General features: G+C 32.8%; 2 protein-coding genes across 7 annotated transcripts; one reads left to right on the forward strand and one right to left on the reverse strand.

Annotated features, from left to right (window-relative positions):
- Window positions 1–3,468: 3,468 nt before the first annotated feature.
- Window positions 3,469–8,026, reverse strand: LOC126779416 (proteasomal ubiquitin receptor ADRM1). 2 transcript variants are annotated; one of them, XM_050504430.1, is made up of 6 exons: window positions 7,888–8,026; window positions 7,446–7,779; window positions 5,692–5,906; window positions 4,903–5,129; window positions 4,496–4,719; window positions 3,469–3,978 (listed from the first exon to the last, which is right to left on the reverse strand). In XM_050504430.1, the coding sequence occupies exons 2-6, from the start codon at window positions 7,773–7,775 to the stop codon at window positions 3,733–3,735; spliced, it is 1,242 nt and encodes a 413-aa protein (XP_050360387.1). In that variant the 5' UTR covers window positions 7,776–7,779; window positions 7,888–8,026; the 3' UTR covers window positions 3,469–3,732. The 2 variants fall into 2 exon arrangements, with proteins under 2 accessions (XP_050360387.1, XP_050359697.1); XM_050503740.1 differs by having other exon boundaries at window positions 4,460–4,719.
- A 797-nt stretch (window positions 8,027–8,823) lies between these two features.
- On the forward strand, window positions 8,824–22,489 carry LOC126781683 (tumor protein D52). Of its 5 annotated transcripts, none has more exons than XM_050506853.1 (6): window positions 8,824–9,057; window positions 13,573–13,736; window positions 15,978–16,081; window positions 16,303–16,362; window positions 17,454–17,616; window positions 20,652–22,489. In XM_050506853.1, exons 1-6 carry the CDS (start codon window positions 9,039–9,041, stop codon window positions 20,775–20,777), a joined length of 636 nt encoding a protein of 211 aa, XP_050362810.1. In that variant the 5' UTR covers window positions 8,824–9,038; the 3' UTR covers window positions 20,778–22,489. The 5 variants fall into 5 exon arrangements, with proteins under 5 accessions (XP_050362810.1, XP_050362898.1, XP_050362977.1 ...); XM_050506941.1 differs by having other exon boundaries at window positions 8,825–9,057; window positions 13,576–13,736; XM_050506691.1 differs by lacking the exon at window positions 8,824–9,057 and adding an exon at window positions 10,470–11,418.
- The last annotated feature ends 101 nt before the right edge of the window (window positions 22,490–22,590 follow it).

Here is a 22,590-nt window from a genome sequence, read left to right on the forward strand (position 1 = left end):
ATCTCCTTAAAATTGTATACCTATCTTTTTCCATAGACTTGCGTCTGTGACTTTTTGAGTTGCTTTTATGTAATAATAGGTAAGTGCCTACTTGTTGATTTTTTAAGCTTGCGTTACATTATTATTGATGATTATAATATAATAAGATGATTTAAAATTCATGCATGAGCATTTTCAAGTTATAAACAGCAGTAATTATTATGGCTAGCTAGAATATTGGTATACATAAACTAATAACATAAATTGTAAAGTCGTAAACCGAAAAGACAATCACGTTTGACGTTATCGAGCAAAATTCTATAAAGGTCATTCAGCATTGTATTACATGACCTTTAAGACACTTGCATAATTAATTATTTTTCAAAAGCAATATTATAATAACGATTACGTATACGAATAATCTATACTCGTGAACGAATAAGTTAGCATATTATAATAGACCTTTGATATGAAGAGTTTATAATGTATTTTATTTCGTAGGTTAAAGGTTATATACCCTCCGCAGTCAAGTCATCTATTCAGTCATTAATTTATGTATGAGGAAAATGCCTTCGTTATGTTTATTAAGATCTACTAAAACCATTTTATTTAGATATTTTTATAAATAAAAATGAATTTCATAGAAATACAAAGCCATGTTATATATCTTTATTGTCTTAGGCATACTTGTAACATATATTAATAATTTTAAGTATCGGATTTATAATTTAGTACTGTAGATTATATAAGAATGAAAACGTATAGCAATTTATAGCGCATTGACTTTTGGCTCGCAGAAGTTACTAAACCAGTACATTCGAAGGTGCACCTGCCTTCACATAGCCTGCCTGTTGCAACGGCAGCGGCGTCCAAACTATTTGATACATATAAATAGTTACAAAATATGCCTATATATACAACGTCGTTAACATTATGTAAAATTTTTACACAAATATGATATAAATACGTTCTATTTTATTATTTAGGTAGGATTTAAGCAGGTCTCTATTACTTGAAAGGTAAAAAGATTTTCGGTATGCATACAGTAACGATTTTAAAAAAAAGTCAAAGAAAAAGCTGATATATTATAAAAAACGACCAGGGCTCTAAATGTCGTTCGCGTAGACTTTGAACATCGGGTTTTAAATATGTTATATGCCTATAGTTTGTAAATATTTACATAACTTTATTCTTTAAATATATATTACAATATAATTATAAAATTATATTTAAATATTTTGTGTATCAATAATATGTGTATCAATGAACATTAAAACACTTCCCTTATTGTTTCATTCCATTTCATATCCTCTATTAAAATTAAAAGGTTGTCAGGAAAAGATCGATTTTCACATTATATGTATATATTTAGTGTAAAGCTTATTTGTATTGTTACTACAATAAATTAAAATTATAATAAAGTTTCTAAAATAAAAAATTATTTGCTTTCTATAAATGTTGTTATATTTTAACAAATTAAAAAAAATAATTAAAAATATCTCCTACACTTGTCACACTAGATTATAATTATACCGCGTATTTTTTCTTAGTTTTTAAAACAATTTATGAAGTATTATGATGAATGAAAGCCACAGTAAGAGATTCACAAGAACCTGTGGGACCGGTCCCACGTAGGTGGTTTTGTCCCGGGCGGGATTTCTGCCGAACCGCTTTAAGATTCTCGAAGTGACAGTTAAATATAAATGTCTACTTAATTATAAAATTTAAAAAAATATGAATATCATAAAGTTAATCAGAATATATCTCTATAATCATACCTATTTCATTAGTTAGCAATTAATAGAAAACTTACGACGAGCACAACATTCTTAAAAAATTATATATATCTTTTATTATAAATGTATGTGTACTTTTATTTAGTATCTATGATGCGCAAATATGACGTCTTGATAAAAACATATCATTGATAACAGTTAACTTTCAAAGTTGATTATTTTTATCGGAATGAATGATAAGAGATTTGAATACCACTCAGGATAAGTAAGTATATTTAAGTTCATTGCTAAAACTTAAAACCCAAAATATTAAAATTTTATAAAGTGGTACCAAGGTTTTTTAAAGAAATAATTCGAATCAACGACCTTTCTATTAGGCATCGGCTGGAGAGTAGTTCTTAGTACATATTCTTCTTAAATAATCGGTTTGGATGATGTAGATATAATTATTTCATTTTGGATCAATGCCAGCAAATACTTATTGGCTTTATCACATTTTGATGTGAACTTTCACTAGGTCTATATTATCTTAAAACGATTAGAATCCTCATTAATGGTAGAAAGTACTGATCAAGATACCCTATATATTTTTATATAAAATAACAACAAGAACTTACAATGATTGATAGTATTCAAATATTACTTACATCTGCAGCGAGCAATGTTTAATTAAAGTTAAATTCACCTTGCGAACGACCGTCGTTTTGCTTCTGTGTTCATAAAAGATTTGTTTACGTCATAACGCCCCACGCATGCATTCTGTGCGAGACGTGGTAGGTCGCGATTAACCGCGCGCAATACATTCAAAATTCAAGCGCGACACCGTGTGCTAGGTGTGCGGCAGATCGGTTTGAGGTATGCGGGGGAGGGCGGACGTGCCAAGGCAGGCAGGCAAGCAGCATATTTACTCATACGCTTGAGGCGTAAATCACCGTGCATCTATTTTGAGTGAGCGGCAACAGGCAGGCGCGGGGCACGGACAGACGCCGATGCCGGTCTGGCGCCAGAAGGATTCCCCAGCGCCTCGCTCCCCGCGCCTCCTCTCGAGGTCACGCGCAACCATAAACTGGCGCTCATTTAAAACAAGCGTTTGTCAAATGAACCTAATTATCATCATAATTAATCCTGATTCTTTAAACACACTTTATTTCAAGTACCCAATAATTTAACCCTTTGTTTATAGTATATGAAAAAAAGGGTAATCTTTAACTTACCTTGTAAATAAAAAAAACTTAATACAAAAACGAACATAGGGAACGTTGTGGTTTCTATGATACAACTAATCATTATTCTGTTACAAAATTTGGCCATCATTGTTTGTATTGTATAAACACGCGCAAATTTTATAATTTTTAATGAATTTATTAGGATAAGTATTATCAAACTTTTCGGTACACATAGACTGCCATATTTGTGTGATAGTGGAAGAGTGGTCCTGTACGTAAAATGATAATACAATGAGACGCTCTGAATACTTTTTGTTGTGATATCAATTATATATTTATGTTGTCTGTTGACTATTTGTTAAATTTCTTACTTTTTTAACATTTTCATAAAGAAAGCCTATCTGACCAGCATAATGACATATATAACATTGTATTGCAAATTTCCCGAAAACACATTAATATAAGTTTTTCTAGTTAGGTTACAAATATTTTGTAAATATGTATTAACAAATTTTAAATTTTTGCTATGAATAATTTTAAATTTTCTTTTAAAATTAAATGTATGGAAATAAAAATCTATATACATCATTATTTCATTGTTTATTTTTACGAAAAAACTAATGTTTCATACAATATAAATTGTCTGTTATTAATTATAATTTTTATTTGACATATATATTAATATAACAAATTAATATTCCGATCTATAAATTGGCTTGAATATTTCAAATTGTGTACTTTATTGTTTTTTTTATGTATAATATTTTTTAAATTTTTTGAGGGATATTTCACTTTTTTTTTATGAATATCCAGTGTGATAATGGGCAGACAAATTAAAAAAAAAGGCTAATTTAGTCCAGAGACATTCCGGCATCACCATCTTTCTTGTCATTTTTATCATCTTGAGGTTTATCTTTCTTTTTATCTCCTTCTTGAGACTTGGAACTCTCAGAACCAGACGCGCTTTCTAATGCTTTAAAGAACGCTTGCATATCGCCCATGTTTGCCGCCGACGTTACGTCTGTCGGTAGACCGAATTGTGATATCACAGGAGCTATCTGTCCCGAGGTCAACGCCGACGAAAACTGATTAGCAGCCTGAAAAATTAATACATAGTTTAATTAATTGAATTTTTTTAATCAGCATTAACTTTGATAAAAAACATTTTGTATAAAAAACAGGCTAATTTATTCTTATTTTCCAATTATTTACATTTACTTGACTAATGAATTATTTTTAAAACCATGCAAGCATAATTTACATATGCTAAAAGAGTAAATTTCTTTTAAAAAGGTTATATCTTGCACAAATGTATAAATTTTTGTGAAACCCTCCAAGTAAAATTTTTTTAGACGAAAGACGGAGATATTTTATTCATATGTTATTTAGTTATTCTTAACAACTTCTAAAAAAATGTTCGAGTAACTAACGATATATCGTTGAAATCCTGACTCAACCATAGTCCCGCAGCATGCAAAAGTAAAGCGTTAACCAAGCGTATGTTAATGCACCCGCGCGCGTGCCAACAAGCGAAGGTCGAAGATGTCCGGTAGGGGAGCGCAACACTTGAGGGTTCACCTGGGCGAACTGCGGTGAGAGCAGTGTGGTCCTTACATCGTCCTGGGCGGCGGCGGCAGCGGGCCCCGCCGGCAGGTGTGGCGTCAGGCGCTGCGCATTGGGCGGCTCGCTGGCCGTAGAGACAACCTCCGGCGCGGACAGCGCGGCGCCGAGGTCGACGCGGGGCGCCGCGGAACCGCTCACGGCGCCCTCGCCCTCGGGCGGTGCATTGCCCAGGCCGGAGAAGTACCGTTGCAAATCAGACAGAAATATTTGTCCACCTAGGAACAGTTCAATAATTGTAAACTTGAATAATGTTTGCTATGTAATTTAGCTAATGAGTCAATAAAAATATTACTCGGAAGGAGTGTGACATGACATATAATAAAACTTTTAATAGAATAATAACATTTTAGCCAAACTCTAGACTTAAAATGTAACTTAACAACAGTTAATCTACCAACCAGCGGCACTTGCGGCGGTGGTGGCGGCGGTAGCGGCGCTGGGCGCGGCGGGCGCTGTCCCTGTGGCGGTGTTGGGAGGCGTGGCGGTGGGTGCTGGCGCGTAGCGCGGCCGAGCCGGCGTGCGCGCAGTCTCGGCGTTCGTGGTTCGCGACGCGCTGCCTCCCCGGGAACTGCTTCCACTATTGCCGGATGCCCGACTGCCTGTTGTTCCACTGCTGCTGTTGTTGCTGATACAAATTGAAATAAGCAATTTATAATAGATAAAAGCAAAGTCTGCCAGGACAGTACACTTTTTACATGTTTTTAACTTAAACCACCAGTATGTGTGGGTCAAATATTGGATAAATAGCTGATAGGCTTCTTCTGAATTATATTGTATGGATAGCAGCTGCATTGCTGCATGTCCAAAGTATGTCATAATTATTTATAATTTTAAAAAGGACTTTTTTTCATTACTGGTGGTAGGGCTATGTGCAAGCTCGTCTGGGTAGGTACCACCCACTCATCAGATATTCTACCGCAAAACAGCAATACTTGATATTGTTGTGTTCCGGTTTGAAGGGTGAGTGAACCAGTGTAATTACAGGCACAAGGGACATAAAATCTTAGTTCCCAAGGTTGGTGGTGCATTGGATATGTAAGCGATGGTTGACATTTCTTACAATGCCAATGTCTAAGAGCGTTGGTGACCACTTACCATCAGGTGGCCCATATGCTCGTCCGCCTTCCTATTCTATAAAAAAAAAAAAAAAACTTGATAATATTTTTTAAAACATAAATAATTCTTACCCCATAGTGCCAAGAAGCGAAGACAAACCACCAATCTGACCAACACCTCCAAATAGTTGCATCAGCTGTTGCTGTGACATGTTATTCAAAAGATTCTGAATCTCTCCATCTTGTCCACCAGTACTACCACCACCTCGCCCGCCTGATGTTGGTGGATTATTTAGAGCTTCATTAATACGGCGGCAATAATCATCATCCTTATCGGTTTTAGGTTCCTATAATATAAATAATAATGATTTTCAAATGTCAAACCTGACAAAAACTGATAGATTATTTATTATTAAATTTTTCATTTGATCATATGTCTGTTGTTGTCCTTTTTTTATAAAAATGCATTGCATTGAATAAATTGAAAAGTGAATGATAGAGCTTTGTGCAAGCTAATCTGGATAGGCACTCATTAGATATTCTACTGCAAAATAGCAGTACTCGGTATTGTTGTGTTCCAGTTTGAAGGGTGAGTGAGCCAGTGTAATTACAGGCACAAGGGACTTAACGTCTTAATTCCCGCGGTTGGTGGCGTAATTGGTGATGTAAGCGATGGTTAACATTTCTAACAATGCCAATGTCTATGGGCGTTGGTGACCACTTACTATCAGGTGGCACATACGCTTGTCCGCCGTCCAATTCTTAAAAAAAATTTCTATAATTGATTACTAGTACTATAAAAAACTTACAGTTAAAATAGAAAGTTCGAACATAATAAGGTTATTTACTATATTGTAATGAATACACTAATTATTAATTAAATTATATTATAACTAAGAATGTTCACATTTACTTAAGTCCATTTCAATATCACTCCTCTTTGAAGAGCTGAGATAGCCCAGATCATGGAACAAATTTTAATCAAAGATCGGAAATCTGCACTTGTACCATCACATGTGTAAACAACAACAAGCACTGGAGCTAGGTTTCTCCTTTTGCAGAGAATAGTCCTTTTCTCAGTAATGGGACATTGACTAGTTACTACTTCTAATATTAAAATTTATGTTCTGTTCTACCTAATATTTGTATGAAAGAGACTCTTAATGATAAGACCTTTGCTCTTAGTTGGAAGATAAAAAAAAAGTATTTGTTATGTACATCAAATCATGGGAACTAAGGTGTTATGTTCATAACACCAGTTTTAAAACTGGCTCACTCTCTTCAAACTGAAACATTGCAATACACAAATAATATTGCCGTTTGTTGATAAAATATATGACGAGTAGGTGATACCCACATAGATGTGCTTGCACAGCCTTGTGTTTGTGCTGAGAGCCCTGACTTTGCTGGTACATTCTTTGTTTTATTTTCTTGTGTTGTGGTGTACAATAAAACATATAATTATATTGTTAATTACTGGAGTTTCATATTGTAAGGAAAATTTAACTATAAGGTTAAACCAAATTGTTCATCTACCAATATATGTTTTTAGTAGTAATAGCTACAGAAACAATGAATTTTACCAATATGAAATTTAAAGTTTTTTTGTAAATCTACTTCAGGTTAAAATAACTTAACAATAAAAAAAAGACTACAAGTTAGCTTACATGGTTCATTAAAAAAATTAACAATGAATTTTATAACATGAGATTTTTTTAAATCTACAAGTCATTTGTATGTACCATATATTTGTTTTTATAACTAACAGTGTAATATGAATACCTTTTATAAAAAAAACTATTAGAGTTGTACCTTTTAAGATAAACTCTTGTCATAAGCTTTTAAATGCTAATACTAAATAAGACAGTGATCAAATAAATTATTACCTGTAACCAAAAGAAATATTTCTTAGAAAAAGACTTGAACTTCAGTACATAAACCCTTCCTGTAGTACACTCGTTTACTCGAACAAATTCACAATCATCAGGAAATATTAAGAGATCGTCTTCTACTTCTCCGGTTGTACGATCTTTCCAACAAAAATGCATCAACGAGTCTTCGCCTTGATAAACATATAATAAGCCTTTTCTTTTGTCAGGATGAACCATACGTCCTTTAAGGGTCATCCTACCAGCACGAAACTCAACAATATGTTTATTTCCGCCTGAACTACCTCCAAGACCCGAAGTATTCCCAAATAAAGCAGTTGCAGACATGGTACTAGAATATATAGAGATAATTAAAATTATAATACGTTTAAAATAATAACCTAATTCGTATGGAAGTATATTAAGCTTAAATAGTGTAATAATTATCAATTATCCAAACCTTAAATAGCTTTTCTTTTACTATAAAATCAATTTCAGTAACTCAACACAAAAGTGAGAAATCTGAGAATGAGAAATGATGAGACAATTTTGTTTTTTTTCTCGTTTTCGTTTTAAATTGCCACGAACATACTGGCAAAGGTATGACATTTTAAGCCAAAAAAATTACATAATGTTAAAAATGTACCGATTCCCTCTTTATTATTTGAAGAATATATTAAATTAGATGAAATACATATTACAAATAAAATTAAGTAATATTATGATCATCAAAACTTTAAAAAATAAGGCATTCCACAAACAATCCTACAAGTTTTCATCGGAAACGTACTCATAGACCCTGTCTTCTTTGAGATTCATTGAATTTTATTCCAACACGCTGCTGCTTATATGTAAGTTGGTGGATACACATGTGACAGAATTTTGTGCGATATATTCAGGCTTATGACATTGCGGTCCGATTCCAAAATTAATTATAAACATAACTTAACCAGATGAAATCAGATACATATCATTTAATTAATAAATTAATACGTCACAAGTGTGATGTGTTACATTTATTTATGTAAAATGGGTAGTAAGATTGGCAAATGTTTTAGTTAATGTTATAGTAGTCTTGGATCGCAGTATGAACTGCAGTTTCATAATCAATACGAATATCAAAAGTATATTGTTATTTTAGAATTTAGATTATAATTTTGAATAAATTTTACAACAAAAATATTATTCATGTTTATATGAGTTACGTACATTAGATCTGAAATAATCAATTAGATTAGTATCAAAATGTATTATAAAATTCGGCACATCACGGTGCTATCACTTTTTGTTTGGTTTTTAATTATTTTAACAAATGAACATTTGAAGATCGGGATATGCATGGCAATCTTTAGTGAATTTTATGGAATGACAAAGAACGCATTGCTGCCACATTACATTACTTTATTTTAATCTACTTTATTAGTTTTTTTCTTAGTAGGTACCTAATCCTGAAAAGCGAGAAGAATTTATCTTGTGTAGATTTGTTGAATCGTTTGACGGTTTGCTAAACTGATTTTATTATATTCTTATAAATATATCGACTAAAACTTTTTCAAAAGCATTAATTAACTTCGAATTAAAGACTGAAACTACATTTCCCTGATCAACACTATGAGCGGTGTTCAAACAGGTCAGTATTTTTTTATTAATGTTGTTCTAATAAGAATTCTCAATATATGAATTATTGAGAATTCTTATTAGAACCTTTTAAGACTAAAAGGTCTTCAAAAAAATAATTTATTGATGTAATAAAATGTAAAATATCTTATAAAAGTAATATTTGTTTCTTCTTATGTTTATATTTTATTCTGTAGATTATAAGTAAAGGTTTCATCGGGAATTCGCAAGTTATTGGGGCATATAACTCAGTGATGAAATATATACTCATACACACTGTAGTGTTGAGCAATAATTTTGTTGCTTATTTTTATTCCTAGTTGTAATGTATAATAATATCAATCAATATAAATTGATGTTACTCAGGCTTACACAAAAAGATAGATGACAATATTCTAACTATCAAGTAATAATTATCATAAATAATAAAATTACCCTATTTATTGAAAAAAACATAGTTTATATGTATAATATGATAAATACATATTTATTTTATCTATTTTTTTTTAAAGGGCAGGGATGTTCAGCTGGCCCCCCTGGATTTTGTATGCCTTAGTACCTACTGTTGTCGATAAAAGTTATGGTAGTCACATTATGACTCACTTTACATTATATAATGTGTTAACTTTAAAAACAACAGTGCTGCAGTCCGCCCGGTCAAGTTCTCTGGCCGAGCTCTTGTACTCAGCTGCGAGTGCGACTGTAAGATTCATAGTGGTGGGAGTGGAGGGAGTTGTGAGTGGCTTGCAATTATTTGACATGTTATTTTTTTAAGGAGTCAAATGTAGATAATGAACAATATTCATTAAATGTCAATATAATTTTTCTGACTTCCTATAATGCAGGATGTCCTGTGGGTGTTCCCCTGCACACTACATATACCTAATGCTTTGTGTAGGTGTTTCATGTTGTGTTTAGGGCAAATGAAGCGCAAGGAACACGACTTAAGAAATTTCTCAATTGTCCCCCTGATCCAAAAGCTAGGTACGCCCATTTATATTACATAGTATTTGTTTTATATCTGCATCATTTATAATTTCTTTACAAAATGTACAAAGACTTCTGCCACTGATAATTTAGCAATCATAACCTGGGAAGGGTTATTAACAATAAATACAAATACTACTTTTGGTAAAAAAAGGTTTTGCATTTTCTTTTTATTCAATTTATGTAAAAAAAAACTAAAATGTATACATGTTACAATAATAGTTGAATATTTAGGTATTATCATTTGTATTTTTAGAAAGCAATTTTGTTGTGGTGCACAATATTTCATACGGCAGCACGGAATTGCTTATGAGTCATTAAAATTTGTGCAACCAGTATTTTTTGTGTTACATCGTCGGGCGAAGATGACGTAATAACTCTTGTATTCAAAGTCGATGGACCAGCGCTGAGCGCCCGCGCCGTTCACTCGCCGGCGGCACTGTCAATAAACTTTAACTGCACGAGGCGAACTTGGTTTTTAACGTTGTTTTATGTTTCGTCCACGCGTTTACGATCCCTTCCTAACTGGCTTATATTTACGCTGTCTGATTTAAGAATTTGAAAGCTGAGTTATAATTTTATATAAGTAAACTATCTCAATTAGAGGTCAAGATCATATATTAAAACTGTCAGAATCTAGCTTGCGAAGTTGTCGGTGAAAGTGGCAAATACGAGCACTCAGGCAACGGCGCGAAACGAACGCGAGTGGTCGTGTTCACGGGGCCCGACGTGGCGGAAGAGACGAAAACACATTGCGCGTTATAAAAACATACGATTAATTTAAGTAATATGTTATTTTTAATTGACTATAAATTATGATTGTTAAGTGAATCAAAAATTTTTACAAATTGGTCTAATTGCTTTCTTGTTTCAAAGTGATAATAAACAGCCGAATTTCGCAAATGTGCCTATCATTTAGTATTTCAACAATATTATTGGATTCAATACGGTCGGTTGTTCTCGTTGGAAATATGTTAGAGTCTCGCGGCAGATGAAGCAGACGGATTGTATGGAATGGCGAACCATGCGCAGACGAGCGTGGAGCCAGCTAGTTTGGAGTACATGGAGGATCCGTACTTTTTGCCGCCGGATGACGCCTCTACACCGAGTTTCGACGTGGCCGTAGACGAGTTAGACGAGTTGGAAAACTTAGTCAGCTGGCCGCAAGATGACACTGAGGCTGACTGGCGCACGCTGCCCGACCTTGTCGAGTCCGCTCTCTGTATTGAAACAGAATTTTACATGGATAACCGCCGGCGCAGGTTACGGATATTTAGAAAAAAAATGCGAGAAGTTCGAGTTACATTTCAAGACTTATCTAAACCATATCTTGCCAAAGTCTCTAGCCACACTAATTACAAAAAATTCCTTGGTATCACTCCGGGAGGTTTGTACATTTGTTGTTATTGTTTTCATTGTGAAATTGTTTTTATTTCGCACTAAGCGGATATGGAATTTGTTTATCTTTCAATTCAATTAGTGCAAAATACTAGTAAAACCATAACTATGAAATATTTAAGATGTCACTTCATTTAAGTTTAGTAATATTAGCATTGATAATTCCAAAAATTATAAGAATGGTATTGCAAAGAACAAGACACATTCTCCTCCTTTTATTATCATAGATTCTGAACCTACTGATACAGAATTGTTGACAGCCGATTGAAATAAATGGAAGGTAATTATGACGAATAATAACCATCTGACGACACATAATACTCTAGTGGCGTACCTTCGTGTTCGTGTTAAAAGTTCATGACCAGCATAATATATTTTATAATAACAAATAACATACCGTCTGACCTAAAAATTAATACTTAAGTGGTTGTTATACTTTATTTCAGTTAACGTAGCATGCAAAATTCATAAGACCAGAATTTATGATTTTGTTTTTTCCCAATAGCAGTTGTAATATATTTATATGTATAACAGTAAACATTAATTGTCCGTAAATGCCCCAATGCTAGGACATTATATTTATCTAACGGATATTCACACCGCGAATATTTGCACGGGTATCGTTCGCTTGGAGTATAATCCACCACGCTGTTTAATTTCTCCTGTCGGTTGACATTTGACATACAATATATGTACACGATCATCTCCTTCATCGGCAAGCTACAATTTGCATGAAATGAAAACTTGAAACATGAAAACTATTGTATTTAAACCCGCATTCTTTGGTCCAGACCTAGATGTTCTGTCCAATGGGACATTTCAGCACTTCTGTTTCAACATTAACGTATTGACAAATATTACAAAACAGCCTGCGTAGACATATTGCAATATTGATAATTTAATATTTAGAAACATACTTTTATATAGATATACAGATCTAAGAATAACTAGACAATATGTTATACGGTCATGAATAAGACTATAACGATTATGAATTATTCATTTATATTTCATACAGCACATCCTAATTAATATTACAAATGCGAAAGTGAGTTTGTTTGTTTCTTGTGCTTCTACGTGCTAACTACTCAACCGATCAACCTGAAAAATTTCATACAAGTTGTTAGAGGTACAGAAAGGTCACAGGATACAAGTGTTTGGCACTTGACCTCACCCCTTACATGTGTGCGGAAACTAGGACTTATATATTATATTTTCATTTTAAAGTCTAAAAAATAAAATGACATATATTAGACTTATTAATAATATTGACGTATGACAATGTAGCTAACATTGTAATTTGTTAATGAAAATTTACATTCGTCGAGGTATCTTTATTAAATGTTTTATTTTTAACGACCCAGACGAGCAAATGTGACAAACTTTATAAACATACTTCCTCATAGTAACTTTAAGAAATAATCATTTCTTTCAACCTCAATGCGCCTTCAGTCATAGTTATCAAAATTGTATATCCCTTTAAACGACAACGTCACCCGCCCTTCAAAACGAAACGGATCAATGCAAATGATGTTAAGCGATAAACAATAATAATTAGAAGGTATCAAGTGCAGACGAGTAAGCAGGAACTCTTATGACGAATACCTAATACTATGATTTATGATTCTTGAGTTAGTAACGTTTGTTAGGGAACTTAAAAGGACTAGAAAAGAAAATTCACTTTTTTCGAGCCATGCGCCCAGGCAACGTTCATTTGTTTCAGTTGATACTTTGTATAGTTTTTGTTGGCGTTCACGTAAAGGTTTTTGACAAAATACTGACACGACTATAAACGTGCAAAAGGTAGCGCGGCGGACATTTAAAAAAACCCTCGATAAACAACGTGTTTTTTTAAAAGGATTCCGTTATAACGATAAAATACCTAATTATAAAGCTACAAATTACGATTAGATGTAGAAGATATGTTTTTTGCATTTAAAAAGAATTGTATTCAAACTACAATCGTGTTTCTATAAAAGTATAGTAACGCCTGTATGTTGACCCCAAATAAATGGAAGCGAATGACTTATGATTAAAAATTTCAAAATATAAACATTAATTAATTGATATATATATATATATATATATATATTTATAAATATTGTTAAGTGATTATATTGTAATGGAGGCGATTTCTTCATAGCAGAGGAAGCGATGACTGGTGCAGGCGCTGGAGACGCGAACACTCCCGACGAGCTAGCGGGATTGACTCCCGAGCAGGCTGAGCAGCTCCGCGCCGAGTGGAGCCGGGAGCTTGCACGTGTTGAGGATGAAATCGCCACGCTTCGTACAGTTTTGCAGAGCAAAGTAAGTTACATATTTTATTAAATTATTTAAAATATATAAATAATAATGTACGCTCTTTTAAACATAAAATATTTGGTAATGTTGACCTAATTGTTCTGTGGTGATACAACATTCTACACTATTTTTACAATATCTTTGTAAATGAAAATTAAATCTTTTAACATTAATTCTGATTATTACTAGTTAGTTTACTTACACTATCAAATTACTTTCAAACGCCTTTCGAAACATTAGAGTTATGGCTTTTAAAGTCCTGGGGTGAAATTGGTTCGGAGTCGATATATTCATTCGAAATTTATATATGTCTTCTGAAGACCCCAAAACGAGGTACTTTCTTTAAGTTAACTATATTTTATATATATATGTTATTGTATAGGAAAATATACAAAAACGATTGATATGAATGTTTATCGTAAAGACCATAGACATACATTCGTTACCGTTTCATTATATTATGATCATGAGTAAATGTATAATAATACAATACAAAAATATCGTCGATCACGTATTACAAATATGCTAAATCAATAAACATCAGTTGTCTTGATCGGTGAATGCAATTTTATAACTAAGTGCATGACTCGTTTCACTCTTGATTAACTTTTATGCTTATCAACTTTTGATTAACTTTTTAACCCTTGATCTACTTTTTGCTATCTTAATACGATATCTTAGAGGTCGTTGAACGATATGTAACGATTAAGTTATAATCTGAACCGTCGTTTCTCAAGCATTTTAATACGGCGAATATGTTATAATTTCGATAATTACGGTTTATATATACGATATGATATCATTTTATATATTCAATTAAACTACAAAGGAGGTTTTATTTTAGACGCGTGTTTCTTTTGTTAAAGGTATAAATCGATAGTTTACAGCTTACGTCTAGCAACGTAAAAGGAAGGCTATTTGTACATATCAGTATAATTATTTCTTAGTGACTGTCCTTTGATCCTTTATTAATTATCTTTGTGTATTTTATACATTGATGACTGTGTCATTTTTACCATCGATTAAAATATTTAAGCTCACGATTAGAATAATTTTTATGTAATTCAAAGTAATCAATAGATCATTATATGAACATTATATGTTGAATAAAATTGCATATATCACACATATCATGAAAAAAAAAAATAAAGATTCAATCAGGAACCACAAAATGTAAACTTCTAAATACTGACCTATTAAAGGTAATATCCTCGAAATCGCCGCCCTGCAGTTGTAGCCTCGTGATTTCATACAACGTTTTTTATAAGGAAATATAAAAACTGTTAGGTATAAATCTGATTAAAGCGCGCACCGACCTGTGACCACCGAGTTGACATTTCCGAAGTTCTCATGGATCTTCAATACGGGTATAACTACATCGGAGCTCTGCACGTAACGATTTTTACCGAACATATAAATAAAAGAAAATTTTATAAAAGTAATTGACGAGCCGGTTGGCGTAGTTGGTAGAACACTTGCCTTTCACGCCGAAGGTTGTGGGTTCGATTCCCACCCAGGACAGACATTGTGTGCATGAACATATATGTTTGTCCTGAGTCTGGGTGTAATTATCTATATAAGTATGTATTTACAAAAAAAAGTAGTATATGTAGTATATCAGTTGTCTGGTTTCCATAGCACAAGCTTTGTACAAGCTTAATTTGGGATCAGATGGCCGTGTGTGAAAAATGTCCCAGGATATATTATATTATTATTATAAATTGAAAAAATATAAACTTTTTGGCTTTGTTTAAAGTCCGAGTAAGAGACCGGTTGAAAATAAATGATGTTTATCGAGTTAGTTATATGGAACTGGCTCAATTTGCCATGCAACATTTTACGTATAATTTGTCATTATCTGTTTAGTTCTGTAGTGTGTGATGATAAACATACTTATGCCTTATGAGTCTTGCATTGCTCGGGGATGGTATTAAATTCTTTTTCACTTGGTGAATTGAATAACAATTAGAATTATTATAAAGCTTAAAATATATAGAGAACTATATACTGTTCAGGATTATTAAAAGGGTTTGTTGTTCGTTGATTCTCAGACGGGATATATAAAGATAAAATGATTACATGTATGTATTTAGATTGATGAAAAAAGTGACTATTGTGAAGGTACTGAACTAAAGTAACTAGTAGCTTTAAATTACAATTAGTCTCGTGAAATGATTCAAAAGTGCCTGTAAGTACGTACTTGTATCTAGTATGTTTTTATTTTGAATATATTCTGTTCGTCTCTAGATTCGTCAAAGCTCCGACTTGAAAAGGAAACTTGGCATCACAGTCTGGAAGGAAATAACCGAAGACGTTAATCAAGGTTTAAAAAACGTTAAAGAGAGCCAAGTGTGAGTACATTGTATTATATTTATAGAATACATATCATTTAGCACCTACATTTGATATCAAAACTTTTTCTCGAGGGTTAGAACATTGTACTTCTTAGTAATTAGGAGCTGCGATGGTACGCTCGCTGTATTAATTTTGCTTGCGCTTTACGACATTGTTCATTAGAAGAGGTGGCGTGTTATAGTTTCTTTCATTTGATTTTAAATTTGTTGCATAACAGTTATCAAACGATAGAAACTCGCGTGGCTGCGCTTAAACAGGCTGTGACTGAAGCACCAATGTAAGTACATCGAAGGTTTTGTTCCATATAAAAAAACATGTATAAAATTAAACTACAATAGCATGTAATTAATGGTTGCTAGTCGTAGTATTGAATAGTAGTGCTTGTAATAGTTGTTCTAACCCGAAAGAAATCGCACCAATCTATTAATACTTAAACTTGTTTGCTGTGCTATTACAAAATAATTTTCAGTACAAGCGTCATTTGTGTTTTAGCTGCTTTTAGGTTATCCATTAATAAAACGTCTATCTTTATTACATTGAGTAATATATAAAATTGTACAGATAACTGGGTAAATCCAATGTAGGACAGTAATGTATGTAGTTTCGCATTGCTGAGTAATTGGAGGATACACACGATGGTCTCTGTATGGTTTGAGTTGTTTCGCTTTATTTGATAACGATTGATGTCACGTATACTCATTTAATCTGGATTGGATGATTCATATTGTGTGAAAACTAACGATATGGTACTAACTTAAGGACGAATCGGCAAAGCCAGAGTTTTAATTTGTGAAAAATCTCGACGGTCGAAAAAAATGGTTTAGTATTTTGTTATATTTTAGAATTTTAATTAATTTTTGTCTTTAGTATACTTTTTTCAATTATTTATCTATATTTAGTTGAACTATGAATAGTTATTTGTAATAACTAATAAGCGATTTCTGCGATCCAGAAGTCGCAAAATATCACTTGTTTGTTTGTTTTTTATTTTATTTATCCGCATTATACACCCGATTACCTGTGTCTATTCATTTTCTTACCTGGCTACGTCTACGACATGTATCGGGTTTAAATACTGAACTCATTTTTAATGTAATTAAAGCGTACAACACTTGACTACGTTCCACGTCAGTTACGGTATATTTAAAGAGTCATGTCTCAGTCATGTTTCAGTAATAAGGATCGCGTGCTTATTGTATAATCGATATTTACTTATTTAAATAATATTCCGATTGTTTTGAATTTGAATACGTCTAAAATGCTTATTTTTATTAAAGTGAAATTACTTTCCATATATATATTTTTTATTTTATGTTTTAGATAAAATGTTAATTCGATTTATAATGTTTTTTTTTGTTAATGTCACAGATACCAAAAAACTGAATCTGTGATAAAAACAACTGCCGAAAAGACTACGTCTATCTTCGGCGGTATAACGGCCGGTGTGTCGCACAAACTGGGCCAGATGCGCAACTCGGAGTCGTTCCGCTCCATCGAGGAGCGCGTCGGTACCGCTTACGAGAACGTCAAGGTAAGCGACGGATTATCTTCACACACACATCACTACAGCGTACACAATACACGTCACTGCTATGACTAATGCTATGTTTTTCATTAAGAAATCTTAGACCAGTCTCGTTTTTTTTCTCTTTTCATTTTTGACGGAAAGACGATGGCCCTAGGCTTGACGGTCAGCCAACTGTTAATCAATAAAAAGTGCATTCGACATTTGTTCGTTGTTTCGTCAATATTACTTCAATATGTCAATTGTCGATTACAATAAACCGAATGCAATGTCATTTCTATACATTTTGGCTTGTTCTATAAAGGACATTGACATTTGCTGTAACTTTCTCTAGGTCCACTGCTTTTATATACATTAGTACTGCAAAGAGTATTTATTTTAGAGCTCACCCGATGATTATTGGTCATTACGTCCATATATACCAGCAGAGTATTTGTTTATAGTTTAGTTTAGGAAGGCTGATGACTGGCTCACTTGATTATAAGTCTTTAACCATAAAAACTGTAGCTGTCACAAATATATAAACAACACCGTATACAGTTAATGATACATTCACATAACTCACACACAAAAAAGGAATTCAATATATATATATATATATATATATTGAATATAAATATATATATATATATATATATATATATATATATATATATTGCTGTTCGTTGTTTGAACAACTGCTTGAGTGAAGTTAATAGTTTATACCAATAGCATCCATTAATATTTGTACAAAGCCCTACCACCGGTTACGATGAAGTATTCAACTTCATGTTGATGAATGATTGCTATGTAACCGCATGCGCCTCGATCGAATTCTAACGAACGAAATTAGTACAAGCAAGGCACAAGTTCACTTGTTATTCTACTAATTGCCTTGACTTCCATGGAGTAATTGGGGAATTTATAGTGATACTTATAATAAAGAATCTCGGTTCCTTTTATCGTTGTTTAAAATACTTATTTTATCTGTTTCCATAAGCTTCATTTTTTTGGTATTCAAAGAAAAATAATGTAATTTACAAACTTTACTATTTTAATCTACTGTAACCGACTTGTATGATGACGTCTCGATTCTAGTAATAAGGGTGAGGTCGCTGAAAGGTAGCATTACTCATAAAAAAGTCCACCCATCTAAAGCCCGATCTACATCTGCGTGGAATGCAATGCAAATAATAAATATGTATACTATACCATACATCGAATAAAGTCGATATTCGCAAGTATACTTAAATTTTTGCTCGCTCTGAATACCTTGCACCGGTACTGAATACCAGCTCTAAGCGAAACGAAACATTAATACTTGTTCCATATGCGTTTGACGTTGGCCTTAGCGTGACCGTTCACTGGACTTTTTAATGTACTTATAAGCCGCTTAAAATGCTTTCAATTTAAATGTTAAAAAAATACATGCAATTTTATTTAGTGAGGTCACAACTATAATATGTATTTACGCCTCTATTACGGTAGTCCCTCGATTAATCCAGATTTACTTTGGTATTTTTGTAAAAAGTCAAGTTTATTTAGGTATTTTAGAAAAAAATATCTGTATTTTTTAAGTGTTAAGTAACAATGATTAAATACTGAGGTTTTTAAATGTGCTACACATTAACAAAGTAATAAGATAATAATAAAGTAATAAGTTTTTCAAGTTTTAATTCGAATTTTAATTTTGGTTAGACAATACGTCTAACCGAAATCCATAAAAAAATGGCACGTTTGGATAATTGGACGACAACATATAATATACAATAATACTATTATTACTGGCTGGACAATACTAACTCACCCAACCTCGCAACCCGTCCCTCTATCATTTTAAAATAATTCGCATATAGTATATTTTTTGGTTAGCGGCTAAAATTATAATAATAACTTTGTTCGATTTCATGTAAAACGATACTAATCGATGTAGAGATAAAACATAAAATACGTATCAAATTACAAAAAATATATAAATTGCATGCCATGTGAGTGCTTGGTTTAATTAGAGTAAAAAGTGCTCTTTGACGCGTTCTTTTTTAACCGCTTTTAATAACTTTACAACTGATGGATCAGATTATAACATTTTTAAATAGATCGCTGCCTTCGGAAAATGTGTCACAATTTTCTTTTAAATTAATAATTACGATATTAATGTAAAAAACCGTCATTTTGTATGTGTGAAGTTTTAAATAAACAAAAAAGTTCTGTTTTCAAAGAATACATTTAAATATATATATATATATTTTAACGAGTTCAAATCTGCAAATTAGTACATACATACGCAATAAAGTACCAAATTATATTTTACAGTGACTTACGTAAGTGGGTTTGTTATTGTGTAGTTGGCTTTCTAATGGAACCGTTCACTTTGGTATTAAGACATTTCAAAATTATTATTTGTCGAGTAAATCGTCTTACATGTCTTAATGATAATTATATACTAATTGTACTATGTTAACTCGTATCTGTCTTGTTGGTCTAGTGACTAACTTATTAGACTAAGGGTACAGTTCATCATCCCGGGTCGCCCCAATAAACAATTATTAGTTTTCCTGTCAAGAAATTTTCAACAGCCTGGAAATTGGGCATTGATAGTGTTCACACACTCGTGCCACTAAAAAAAGGTTAGGCCGTTGGTCCTGCAACTGACTCTTTTCTGTATTTTTTTTTTAATTATAAAAAGTAAATTATGCCAGGGTCGAAACGCACCGCTCAGTAGTTCGTCCAACGCCGATAGTCGAGGCATTGCGACTGTCTTTATTCGTTTGTCCTTATTCCGTTCATAGTCAGCCTTGAGTGCTTCAAAACACTGCAAAAAAGGATTTGACAGATATTTAGCAGCCTACAACATTAATACAAGACGCCAAAATTCCTTGGGGATTGTATTCTGGTGAGTGTATTTATCGCTGTCATTCTGGTTACTAAGGCGATAACTGCTAATAACATGAATGGACGGATGTGGACTATCACTGCACTCTTGATTGAGATGGGGGTGATTGCATCTCACTCTGCCTAAAAGCGTGTGTTAGTACATTTGAGAGAGCTTGCAAACGTTGCAGGGCAAAGTGGCGTCCCGCTCCAACTCGACCCAGAGCTTCGACGAGGCGCTGCGCGACGCGTCGCGGGCGGGCGGTGCGAGCGGCGCCACGTCGCCCTCCATCCCCGAGCACAAGCCGCTGCCCTAGTGGGCGCGCCGGCTCACCAGCTCATCGACCTGCACGACGCCTCTCCGGATCCACGACGGTAGTACACAGACCGCTCCACTTCGCATCTCTGCCGCGGTTCCATTTATTCGAGTATAAAATGTATATTGAATCGTATTTAAATATTATATTGAAAAATAAGATTACTCCGTTTATAAATTGTACAAATTGCAGTGTTATGGCGTTTTCGATGATCATTTCCCTGTATCGTTGGTGATCATGTAATTTTCGTTGTGTTCTGAAAAAATACATCCTATTATAAAATTTCGTGGAAACCTTCAATGTGTAATAGATAAAAACTCGTCCCGAAGCGTTTTGATGAATTAGTAACAAAAAATATAGCAATATGACATGTTTATAAAAAACGCTGGATACGAGCTGCTAATGTATTTCTTTCGTAATATATCGTAATTATTAATTTAAAAGTTAAACAATTACCAATTTCAAGTTCTACGAATTATTTTAATATAAATAAAATAATTTATCACAGTAAATATTTTGAAAAAACACATTATTTTAGTGGCTTTTTGTGCAAATGAATATTATATGTCGGTATTAGTGTATGGAATATGAAATTTATTACACATTGTAGAAAATTATGTGATAATTTCTTCTGAATTGACGAACACACTAGACACTTCATGTTTATATTAGTTAAATACACTTTGAATATCAAGCTTGTTTTATAAATATTCAATTTACATCACATGGCTTAATTTTGCTATTTATCATAAAAAGTAGTGAACGGGATCGGAAGCGTCAAAAAAAAATCGAAAAAAAATTGTATATCATTAGTGAAATTATTTCGTGGATAAAATAAAAATAAATTAATATATTAACTGATATGTCCCTAAATAAAATAAAAAAAAAAATACTTTTCTATCGAAGGATTTTAATGAACGAAGTATTTTGAAGTTTAATTATCTATAGTATAGTTTATATAACGAGTCTTCGTAAATTTAAACTAAATCAGCGCAACCAATTCCGTTTACTGGTGATAAACGATTCACGCTCTGTACTGACGTGATTAACGGTCTATTCACTCTAAACAATCGAATTTAAATAATAAAATCTAAAAAAAAAAACGTATTAAAACTTAAAACAGTTATAGAACTTCATAAACCCCGCAGTAATTGTCTCTTATGTTTTAGATTATTGTGTTTTAGGGTCTTATATAGGTGTCTATTTAGTACTTAACGTTTTTTATTTATTGTCGATCCAATTTTTTGTCGATGCTGGTAAAAACAATAATATAAAATATAACGTTTTGCATTGTTTTAATACAAAAATAATCAGAAAGTATTAGTGTATTATTTAATAAGATTTCATGTATTCGCTTTCGAGTGTGAATGACAAAACTAGTGTGAAAATGTTAATCGTAAAATAAGACCAGACAAAAGCTTATGGTTAACATGGCATTCCATACGATATTAGTTGAGATGAGTTTATTGAGGGGTATTATGGTAAGGGGATGTTTAAATCGCTTCGCGGTGACTTTTATATAAATATATACTTGTTGAATACGCAAAGTCGTAATGTAAGTAGTAGACTTTGTATGATGTACTTGCCGAAGCCTGTTAAGTCCAGTTCAAAAGAAGATATTTTTATAAGATGCTTAGCTTTCCTTTACTTAAAATAATTCCATTATTTACATAAAATACCTAAGAAATTGGTGAATAAATTTATGTATTAAATATCTGTGTTTTTCTTAACCCCATTCCCACCGCGATAAAGGAAACAGTCAATACAGTAGCAGTCTGTGCTAAGGCCTCCTCTCCCTTTTTGAGGAGAAGTT

Source organism: Nymphalis io, chromosome 1 (assembly GCF_905147045.1).
Source record: "Nymphalis io chromosome 1, ilAglIoxx1.1, whole genome shotgun sequence".
Taxonomy (NCBI): domain Eukaryota; kingdom Metazoa; phylum Arthropoda; class Insecta; order Lepidoptera; family Nymphalidae; genus Nymphalis; species Nymphalis io.

Coding starts and splice junctions, on each gene's coding strand:
- LOC126779416 (XM_050503740.1), bottom strand. CDS start 7,775: ATGTCTGCAACTGCTTTATTTGGGAATACTTCGGGTCTTGGAGGTAGT. Junction 5,907..7,445: donor AATATTTCTTTTGGTTACAG/GTAATAATTTAT, acceptor TTTATATTATAG/GAACCTAAAACCGATAAGGA. Junction 3,979..4,459: donor TCTCACCGCAGTTCGCCCAG/GTGAACCCTCAA, acceptor TTAATTTTTCAG/GCTGCTAATCAGTTTTCGTC.
- LOC126781683 (XM_050506691.1), top strand. CDS start 11,046: ATGGCGAACCATGCGCAGACGAGCGTGGAGCCAGCTAGTTTGGAGTAC. Junction 13,737..15,977: donor GTACAGTTTTGCAGAGCAAA/GTAAGTTACATA, acceptor GTTCGTCTCTAG/ATTCGTCAAAGCTCCGACTT. Junction 17,617..20,651: donor CCGCTTACGAGAACGTCAAG/GTAAGCGACGGA, acceptor CAAACGTTGCAG/GGCAAAGTGGCGTCCCGCTC.